This window comes from Echinococcus granulosus, assembly GCF_000524195.1.
Source record: "Echinococcus granulosus chromosome Unknown EG_S00015, whole genome shotgun sequence".
Lineage (NCBI taxonomy): Eukaryota > Metazoa > Platyhelminthes > Cestoda > Cyclophyllidea > Taeniidae > Echinococcus > Echinococcus granulosus.
The window spans coordinates 1,148,642-1,159,052 of record NW_020170395.1 but is presented as its reverse complement, the minus strand read 5'-3'; the positions used below and the strand labels follow the sequence as shown (position 1 = coordinate 1,159,052).

Sequence of the window (10,411 nt, the reverse complement as noted above, 5' to 3'; positions counted from 1 at the left end):
AGTTATACAGAGGGCCACATGAGCTTTTTTGTTGCTCACCCAGTGAATTGACAGATGCACGCATTTATGTGTTTGCCGTTTATTTCCGGTTGAAAATTAAGTGTCTTCTAAAAAAAGGAGAAGGGAATTAAGTGTCGCATGCATCAAAATACACGTAAACATCTATCCACAAGTACACACAACCCCTATTGATGATTACGCAGCTTTTATGTTACCAGTAAGGGGAAGAAGCAAGCGTTCATGCGTGGTCGAAACACGCGAGAGAGGGAGGTGGAATCCGCCTTCACCTCAATTTTGTGGCCCGTCGAATGTAACAAAAATAAACATTGCTGAGCGTCCATCGTGGAAATACAGCATCCTCAGGTAAATAGGCACGTTACTGCAGACGGACGAGCGAGGATTCAAAGATGCACAGGTATGAGAGGTGTGCTTTCACTGGTATGTGTGTGCATGTGCTTCTGTTTGTGTATTCTTGTGAGGAGGAGTACCATTGGGAGTAGAGGAAGGAAAGGTCACAACAGCCGAGTGAATGGTGCAGAAAGATCCACTGAATATTGCATATCTACTATGAAAAGGTGGCCCCAAGGGGACGTTTAGTAGGCCAGAGGAGGGATGTGTGGACGAGGGGGGAGAGAGAATGCTTAGCCGATTCGGCTGAGGAAACTGGGCTTAGGAATACTGCTGGAGAGGCCGCTTATACCACCGGTTATGGTGCCCAAAATGGATCGGGTTGGACTTGCATTGGAGTTGGATTGCACTGATATTGTGGCTTCTTCAACCTAGTTCGATATAAAATTACAACTGCCACAACCACATTCTTAATTAACATCGCTTGATGAAAAAGAACCAAAATCTTGTACGAGAGTCGCATTTGCTACCTTTAATTTTTTTCCGATGTCCCGATGTCTTTGGCGTTTTAAGAACAACGTGTAGCAGGTTGTTTCACAAATGAAGTGGCATCATAGGTGGCGACACCACATTCAGACCTGTTTATTTTTTGGGAACTATCCCTAAAGTTCAACTCCCAACAAAGAATATTAGCTTTGCAAATAGAAGGTGCTGAATTCCTAAGTCATTAAAGTTACACCCTGTATTGTTTGCGTTGCTTTGTAAGTAAAGATATGAAAATAGCGCATCAAATTAGACTGAGCGGTAAATGCTCATTAGGTCAAAGCTTCATAAATTATTCAAACAATGAGCAGTTTTTAAAAATGTCGGCTCACTTGCAGCCTTTGGGAGATATTTTTGTACATCATGGTGTCTAATGCGTCTGGAGAAATCCCCTGGAGTTCAAAGTCGGAATGCATTTTCTGCGGAGAATCAAAACAATAGGCCTTGTTAAGCGATGAAAGACTAAGCACCCATCCAATAGAAAAAGAATAGATTACTGGCAAAAAATTTAACGTCTTCATTAGTGTCGAAATTGTAAACAACCGATTGCATGCGTACCTTCATGATCGTGGAAAGGCAAGTGAATTGGTATGGGTGGAGAGAATGATTCTTTCGTTCATTCAACCACTCATTGATCATGTGAGTCTGGGACATATACCACGCCTGAAAAGGTGAAAGCAGTGGCTTACGGGCGACCCCTTTATGACATTTAGTCCAGGAATTGACATTTTATCCCAAGTTTCATCCTCATGCATTGGATTTTACAAACTCTCCATTATTGCTTTTAAAATTACCATCATAAAAGATATGCATTGATGGTACCCGTGTGCCGAGGCGCATCAAATTTATAATTCCATCAAGTCGGACCCTTGAATCACCATAAATGTGTCTCACTACAGTTCATGCAGTATTTCGGCCTAATTGAGGGTAAACGAACCTCCATTCCAGAGAGGACGTAGACTTCGTCTGAGAGTTTTTGTCGTAATTGTTCCAAATTCACTCGCATGAATTCCACATAGGCCTTTCCCACCTCGTCTGTTGGCTTCTACAAGGCAAGTGCACCACAGAAGCAGCGTAGTTTAACTTAACTTCAACAAAAAACAATAAACACGAAGTTCTATTTCTCTCCATACCGTTAGGGAGAGAACCGAGGAGAGGAGCGTATTGCAGTCGTAGCGAGCAAGTTTGGTGAGAGTTCCCTCAAGAACGTGGCTGAGTTTTTCGTTCAAAATGTACGCCATGCGCCGTTGAATTTTTTCCAAGTTAGCCTCTGTTTGGTTTTGATACTCATGCTAAATAAGAGAGATGGAACAGTCAGGTGAATAGGGCCATCCAATTTGAAAAATCCGACAACCAAATCGTTTGCATTTGTTTACGCGTGATCCCTACATATTCTGAAATTTGATATACCTTATTCTACCCATTTTCTACGTTTAAGTTACGAAACCAGTCAGGGATCCTCGTTTTCTTTTGATAGATAGAGTAAGAAAACCTACCATATCTTCACCTTGTACTTCTTTAGTGCACAACTTTAGAATATTTGCCTTGAGCGCGGCAACCGTGTTGATCATATTGCAGCACTCGTTGGGCAAAATAAAATCAGCGCCTTTTGACGATCGCTTGAGCCATGCGTCGAAGCATTCCAAGTTCCTATCAAGGAAACACGCTTCGCCATCCACAAAAGCCGAATTGAATGCAAACAGAGTTTTCTAGTACTTTAGATAAACCATCATCTTGATAAGAAATTGACTTAATATTTGCTTAATAATAGATATCTATTGTTATACAATTAGTGAACTTATGAGTTAACTCAAGACTGGTATTTTTTGATGTAACAATAATTTTCGACAAAGCTTAATCCATAAACCGATCAGCTAACACGTAAATGATGGAAGATTTGTTTCAAAAGCCATTGATTACAATTGAAAGCAGGTTATATTTGTGGTTAACTGCGTTGGAAATGATTTAAAACTGTCTGCTCACCTGTTTGCAGCCGCATCAATCATGTCAGCAGCCATCATTTTGAGCCGATTGTCTAGATGTTCTGCAAAAACTGTATCAGTCCAGTGGAGCTCCCGAATGAAGGTTTGCAGTGCTTCTAGTTTCCAAATGAGCTCCTCAGAGGAGACAGGAATTGCAGCACCCACACCTCCACCACCACCTCCACTTGCGGCGTTCACCGCAGCTGAGACGAGGTTGCCGCTGCCCACCGCGGCGGCGTTGGCTGCGTTGACGGCCGCGGAAGCGATAGAACTGCCCACACTGCCTAGCGCCGAGGCCAGTCCGCCACCGGAATGTTCGGCACCGTTCATCATGGTATGCATACCATTACCCCCGCCCTCAACGAGAGGCACGCCGCGAATGCACTGTATGATAGAGGCCTCCATGAGATCCACATATCGGATCACCATAGGGGCGAACATCTCACGGATCTGTTGGTGGAATTTCCCCTCTTTCAGGCTTTCTAAAGGATACAAAATACCGTAGAAAAGATGTTAGTTTTGGATCTGGAAACCAGCTCTACTAGAGGTTAGTAAAGCAGGTTTATCTCCACAAATGAAGTAATATGAAAGTAGTAATTAAAGTTATATTCAAATTGTTCGCCTTTCAGTGGAATGAATTTGCTGTAATGCTAGACAGCTACCTAGTTGTGATTGACACAATCCCAAAGAGAGTAAGTATCTACGCTAATAGTTTGTGGAAGTAGCGCGATCAAAAAATATTTTATTGGTTAAATGGTTCCCAGCAAAGTCTAGGAAATCAAAGATATGTGTAAAAAAACCCCACTGTGAATACATCCCTGCAACGTAAAATTTTCTAGCCCGAGATGGCATTGATACAATGGCCGGTACAGATCATTTTCTGTACAATGTAGGATGAGAACACATCTTTGTTACTCAAAGGCAACCAAATTTCAGCAAACACCACAACTTGCGATGCTACTGACTTTGTCAGACATTTTACGTTTTCTTCATTTAGAGTTCCGTATAAAAAAGTAAATGCAGGTTTGAATCCAAGGCACAGAAAATTCAACAGTAGATTAAAAATCACTATACATGCGTTACATCGTCCATATTATTGTTAAGTTTTAAAAGAAATCGACTTTAGATGCAGATAGTTGATCCAAGTGTAAATTTTACAACCTATAAAACTTAAAATAGAAGAGAGATCCCACCTTCTGTTATGAGGTAGTCATTGAGCACTTGGAAGAGAGGAAAGGCGTCCCAACAATCAGGTGGAATTTTCTCCATCACGATCACCATGTCGGCAGCAAAGAGAGACCAGAAAAGCTCAGCGTGCTCTGTGAGTAGATCGCTGAACCAGGCGAAGGACTGAAGGATCCGGGAAATTAATAGAGATGTCCATCGGAGTAAAAAGTACCAGCGTGCACAACATTTAATCAATGCTACTTAAATATGTGAGGCTTTCAGACCATCCAGTGGATGTATGAAAGCAGCTTGACTAGTCTGCGCTTTGCAGGATTTGCCTATACAGCTTGCTATCCTAGCAACCGGTCAATATTTCAGGCAGTTTTCAAATCAATCCTTCATATATAAATTTGAATCTTTACTCTCCTGATGTCTCAACTTTCAATTCTTTGAGGTCATATCAGTAATATTGTACTAGTAAGGGTAAAACCTATGCATTCAGATAAAACATACGAAAGTAGATTATCTTTCACCGGAAAATGTGCGCTTATATCTTTTCATAGCCTTATCCGTGATTAAAACCCCCATCAATTCCATTACTCTAATTTAATTGGAAAATGAAGCTAAAAGGTAACACTTTCAATATTCATAATCACATTTTTTAAAAAAATACTAGAAAGGGATTTTTGTTATTCTACAATTGCAACCTAACTTTGTCGATATAATCAATTGATAATACCGCCAAACAGAGGGTAAATAGTATGAAATTAGATGAAAAAACAAACCTCGGCATGATGTTCCTCATTTTGTCGTAAAACTTCAATGCACAGTTCAGCGAGGTGGATGAGGTCAGAGATTGATTTTGCTGAATCTAAATCATTCATCAAGCAAGTCATCAAGGCAGTAAAATGTCATGTCAACAAGACAATTTACAACGAATAAGACAAGCTGGAAACAAATCTTAGCAATTATAAGAATTCAAATGCCAACCCAACTCTTTGAATTAACAAATGCGTAAAATAGGAGATTTCAGTACATTTAAGCCAGATGCCAGTGTTTACAACGACGGGACCTACGTTGATCAGATTAATTTCATATGCTCATTGTAAGCTTAAATCCATCGCAGAAAAAGTCCTGACGGTTTGATACAACAGCACAAAAATTTTATATGCAGTGTCTTGGGATCATTTTCAAGGCATAACTAGACGTGATACAGGAGTATGGAAACTTACTGGGTGGATCTCCTGCAGTATCTTGACCGCCTAAAAAGTGAAGAGACCATTTTTTGGAACCATTAATTTATTTATACTAGTACGATTACTTAAAATAAATTTGCCTTTTATGGATGAGCATTGTGACTCTCAAATCTAAAGCGAAGTTTATTCAATACAAAAGTTGAATCCTGCATGCGAGGAAAGTGTTCCCTTTAACTCTCAACCTGCAACTGGTACAGAGATGATCGGGAGCTCACTTTCAATGGATGCATATTCGGACACCCGCGAGTAGTTTACGAGAGCGGCCTGTTGAAGACAATTTCGAATAACGCCTCTGACTTCTTCAACTGATGCAGGAGCACCGTTATCCTTCATGAGGACCTATTTTTAAGGCAAAAGTAGCTCATAAAATTAACTACGAAGTAAAAGTGGCCCTAAAGCTATTACGAAAAATCATTGCACGTCATGATAATGTTTTGATTTTTCATTTGTTGCTTCTTACAATGGAATAGTGTCACGCCAACCTGTGCACAGTTTTAATTTCAAAAATTCTGCTCAAATATGAGAACAAATTCAGAATAACAATAAAGGTAAAACTTGTCTCCGAGATAAAGTATCAACAACGTTTGTGTACGAATTACCTCAACTAGTAAAAAAATTAACATAACAATGAGAAGAAGAAGTGGAAATGCGTAGGAATTGATATTTTGAATGAGGGAATACTTCCATCACATCTTTCAGCCCAGGAAAGGAATACTGGATATTATTGTAATACCAGGCAGAGAGTATACGTTGGAGGTGTAAATTAAATTTATGGAAATGGGAATCAGCTATAGCTCAAAAAAAATTTTCGGCATATTTTTCAAGTAGGAGAATGTTTGAAAAAAGGGTGGCTAATTAAAAAAGGAAAGTCTATTGTTGAAAAGTAGAAATTGCAAGTGTGCATGGGGCGAAAGTTATTCTACCGTAAAATCTTACACTGGCCCATCATGCATGTTGGAAAACAATTTCCTTTGCCATATGAGGCCCGCAATTACCGCCTGCCTAAACACTCTCAATAAATGCCTACCAAAGCTTTCAAAAAATACCAAAATGGTAGTGAGTATTAGCAGCAAAAATGGAAAGTGGTATTACTATAAGATTGGCCAAACTTCAGATTTAAAGCGCACTCGTGAGCAGTTTCTGATGTAAATTACTTGGCTAAATTTGTAGATCACAACAGTCTTGCTTAATTACAAAGGAGCACTTTTGATCCTGCTATTAGCCCTAAATGACCGAGAGCTTACTGAAATGGGTACCTGTAAAAGAGACAGGCTCGAGTCGCACATAATCCACATTGAGCTTAACTAATCTCCCCATTTAGTTAATCCCGCCTCACTATCCCGCTTAAAATATGCACCAAAAAGGCGCTGATGAAATTCTCCCCAGTTCTTCGAATATTTAATAGGCTAAAACAAGATAATTTTAAAAAGTCTACCACTTTTTAACCACATTAGTCTCATCTCAAAACAAATAACCATGACTTGCCATATTTTCCACGAAAATTCGAATTTTTGAATTCTAGAAGGCTAATATTTGCAGCACTTAAGAGATGACAGTTTCTTGAACTGAGGTCTCAGATCTACCCAATGGGGCAGTCAGATAAGCACTCAAAATGCTGCATCGCTTTGTCCAACTGTCCATTGCAATTAGCTACCTGTCACTCCGTTCTTAGTCGATGATTCAGCCTCTTTACTGCCCAACCCTCGACATTCAGACTGCCGCGAATTGTTAAGACGGTGAATTAAAGCAAAATAAATGGTATTATTGGTAAATAATTTAAATAGCTCCAAAATTAACTCCGATTCACAAATGTAAGATCTGATAGTCGGATTATATCCTTGTGTATTTTCATTAGCCTTTAGCATGAAAGACCATGTAATTGTACTACCTGTAATACGACCTTTTCAACAAAGGTGATAGTGCAAGTTTCCCGTTGAATGACACTGCCCGAAAATTGCAAATATTCTTTGATTTCTAGGTTTTGAAGAATGGGTGGAATTATTTTTCCACTTCAAAAGTTAAGGAAAGAGGCTTAAAAGGGAGAGAAGATGCAGGGATGTTAACATTTGACTTCTAATAGCCCTTTTGCATGAAGAGCGAAAAGGAGTGGTCCAAAAGGCGACACTTGTGCAATCATACATTAGTTGCTTAAAATAAGTGGATTTTAACTTAAGGAAAACGGTTGATCACCTCAAAGAAGTGGTTGCTTGGTGTGCCGATGAACACTCAGTACCCGTTTATTTCCGGTCAGAAAAGGCGTATCAGAGAGGGGGAGCATAAAATGGCAAGACTCGCCTTTCCCAGGTCTTAAGTCTGTATATAATTGTAGGCCGGTATATGAACTATGAAATAAAGTATCCATTTATCCATTCATTAAATAAATATGCACAAACTAGGGAAAATCCATGGAGTTGCTTTAATAGTTTTAACTGATTGCCCTGCTTTAGTTTAACTAGTGGGTGGCTGCAGAAAAAAACTCCAAATAATGTGCAACTATAAAAAAGTCAGTTTCAATTTACTCTTACTCTCTCAAGAAGACCTAGGGTCTGTTTAAGTGCACCTTCCGGACGTCCGAAGGGAAAGTAGTAGCGGAATTCGGTGATTTGCTTCTCTAACAGGGCGGAGAGACGTGCGCGGATGTCGAAGAACATCTCCCGTTCCTCAACAAGCACTGTCCTCACTGCGCTGTCTTGTCTGTCAGGAAGAAAAAAGGGGTGAATAGCCTATTTTATCTGCTTTTCTCCCTACATCCACTCATTAAGCCTCTGCCGTCGAAGGTTTGAATTTGAACACACTTAGTAAAGTATACTTCATGCACTCCTAAAATATTCTCCATAAATCTGCTCCAATGCACTTCTGCCAAAGTTCACCCATTTATCTTTGATAAAAATCTCAGATCGTTGTGATAAAACCCACAAAGAGATAATTACGAATTGTACTGGGCCCATGCATTTGAGCGACCCAAGAAGATAAAAGGTTTACATTAGCATCAACCTGGGTGCAAACACACATTGGATGATACCTTGTTAAATAGAGACTGGTTACATTACTCTAGAAAAGATCAAACATAATAAGCGAAAAAAGAAATAGGTAGGGACCGGACAGTATAATTTGGTTAGATTTGGAGTCCCTTGAGAAGTGAGCAGCAGCAAATAGTAATGTTTTCATACTTCCATGGACTTCAAAAGAACCTGAGGTAGGGGGATTTTGGCCAGGACAGAAGAAGAAGGTATTCGTCTAAGGCGCCCTTAATCATGTTTTAGGAAATGGGTACACTCCGAGAAATTTTCCATGTAGCATGAGATAGTGAGGCAAGCTGAAGTGACAACTAGTTCTGGCGTTATACTGCCACAGTGGTAAAAGGAATTTGATCTTCATTAAAGTGCTGTAATAAAAGATGACGGAATTGAAATAGTGGAAGTGGGTAGTAGCGGATGACAAAGAATAATTTTCAAGGAGACAAAATGAGATTTTTCCCAAGCTAATTAAAAAATTGTGCTCGTGTAAGTTGTATTCGAAGTTCAGCAGTACTATATTTGCAACAATTTTTATCCACATAGATGCTGTAAATTTGATGCTGAAAACAGTGGAAGTGGCGCACTATTTGCAAATTCTACTGATCAGATTGATGAAAGATCATGTGAATGGACGGTAGCCAAAGCGTGCTTCGGCTATGAGTCCCCGAAATAGATTCTTATAAGAGAATTTAAACCTGTTTAGGTCTAGAGTTAGACAAACACAAAGCTTAAGATTAATTTAAATCTCTTATTCAAACAAGGCGAAACTAATTGTACGACCTGAGGAAAAACTGTTCTTAGTCTTAAGTCCAGTTTTAAATAAATTAACAAAGTGAGAATCGCTTTATCAAACTAGAAGAAGCGTACTCCAAAGAAAGACGGGGTCGCATTATGAGCAACACAATAAAATCTCCAAAACAAAAGGGGTTCCATGTTTGAAAAAAAGAAGATTTTCTACGTCTTTATACCATATTTTTGAGAGTTTGGGTTTTTGACTAATTATTTCTAAAACCAGTGCTGTGGAGTTTATGGACAGGCGTTATCGCAGGTAGAGACGAGTAAAAAAGAACCGCATATGTTGAATTAAATGCACATACTGACTTCTGTCAAGTTGATTTCATAGTTCGTAGCTTAAAGCAGTAAGACAACCAAGGGGAAAACATGCTGAATTTAAGACAACGAAATGAGTTCCGACGAGCAAATGTAGGTCCGGCTTTAAATTGCTGACACTTGGCCAAGGATTGCTTCGCTAGTTTTTTACGCTAAAACGTTAATGCTTTCAAACATGAAGAGTAGTAGGGAAGGGAATCGACGTACGTATTGCCGAGGATGTGTCTAGAGCAGAAAGCGTAGGAGTAGTAAACCAACGCGGGATCAATCATGACGCCGTGCTCGGCTCGATCAAGGAGGTCCGCCAGGTAACAGAGGTGTCGGTGACACCCACGCACCCCGTAGCGGGCGCAGTACTCGTCAAGTACGAACATCTGCGAGGGCGAGAACCATCCAAGGGAAACGAATTGATCCTGCATACGGAACTCCAGACATCTAGACTGCAGCAGGGGGAAGAGCTCCGCGTGCGACCTGCGCCACGGCTCCATGCTCACAAACTTCTCCATCCCGTGTTTTCGTGCTCGGTCCACCACTAGTGAGGCAAATAAACCTTATTTTCAAGTCAAATGGCACTATTTATATCAGGATATTTAGGCATCTTCTAAAGAGAATTCGTGTTTAACCGAAAAATTTGACTTTATGAAAGAAAAGAACAAATACTAAGGGATTTCAGCTGTTTTTTTTTGCACTTTTTGACCTCCGCTGCCTTTATGCCATTATTTAAGGCCTTAACTGGCACTTGGAGATCTCAAGTATCGAAAGGCTTATCATTGCTGCTGGTGCACTTTGGGACAGCTTGATACACTTGATTATCGTTGGTAGTGAATTAACAGACCTCCACTCCTTTGATAGTCACCATGATAGAATGCATCCAGGTTACCACTAAAAAATATACCAAAAAATTTAGTGTTCCTTCAAAATTGCTGCATTATACAACCCCTCTGAATTGGTCAAAAAACGTCAGCAATTTTTCAAAATGCCTGTAAAC

The 10,411-nt window shown here is 39.9% G+C and overlaps 1 protein-coding gene across 1 annotated transcript in view; it reads right to left on the bottom strand. All coding sequences in view use genetic code 11, as the record gives it.

The window, feature by feature from the left end:
* Positions 1 to 641: 641 nt before the first annotated feature.
* The window catches only part of EGR_03110 (Calcium-dependent secretion activator), a gene marked incomplete at both ends in the record, with an annotated part of 33,726 nt that continues 23,956 nt past the window's right edge, over positions 642 to 10,411 (bottom strand). The window contains 13 exons of the mRNA XM_024492359.1: positions 642 to 779; positions 1,224 to 1,310; positions 1,450 to 1,554; positions 1,829 to 1,936; positions 2,025 to 2,183; positions 2,388 to 2,541; positions 2,875 to 3,355; positions 4,067 to 4,223; positions 4,826 to 4,911; positions 5,273 to 5,302; positions 5,512 to 5,635; positions 7,822 to 7,990; positions 9,631 to 9,955. Coding sequence (XP_024353285.1) covers positions 642 to 779; positions 1,224 to 1,310; positions 1,450 to 1,554; positions 1,829 to 1,936; positions 2,025 to 2,183; positions 2,388 to 2,541; positions 2,875 to 3,355; positions 4,067 to 4,223; positions 4,826 to 4,911; positions 5,273 to 5,302; positions 5,512 to 5,635; positions 7,822 to 7,990; positions 9,631 to 9,955 — 2,123 coding nt within the window. The remainder of the gene's footprint in view (positions 780 to 1,223; positions 1,311 to 1,449; positions 1,555 to 1,828; positions 1,937 to 2,024; positions 2,184 to 2,387; positions 2,542 to 2,874; positions 3,356 to 4,066; positions 4,224 to 4,825; positions 4,912 to 5,272; positions 5,303 to 5,511; positions 5,636 to 7,821; positions 7,991 to 9,630; positions 9,956 to 10,411) is intronic.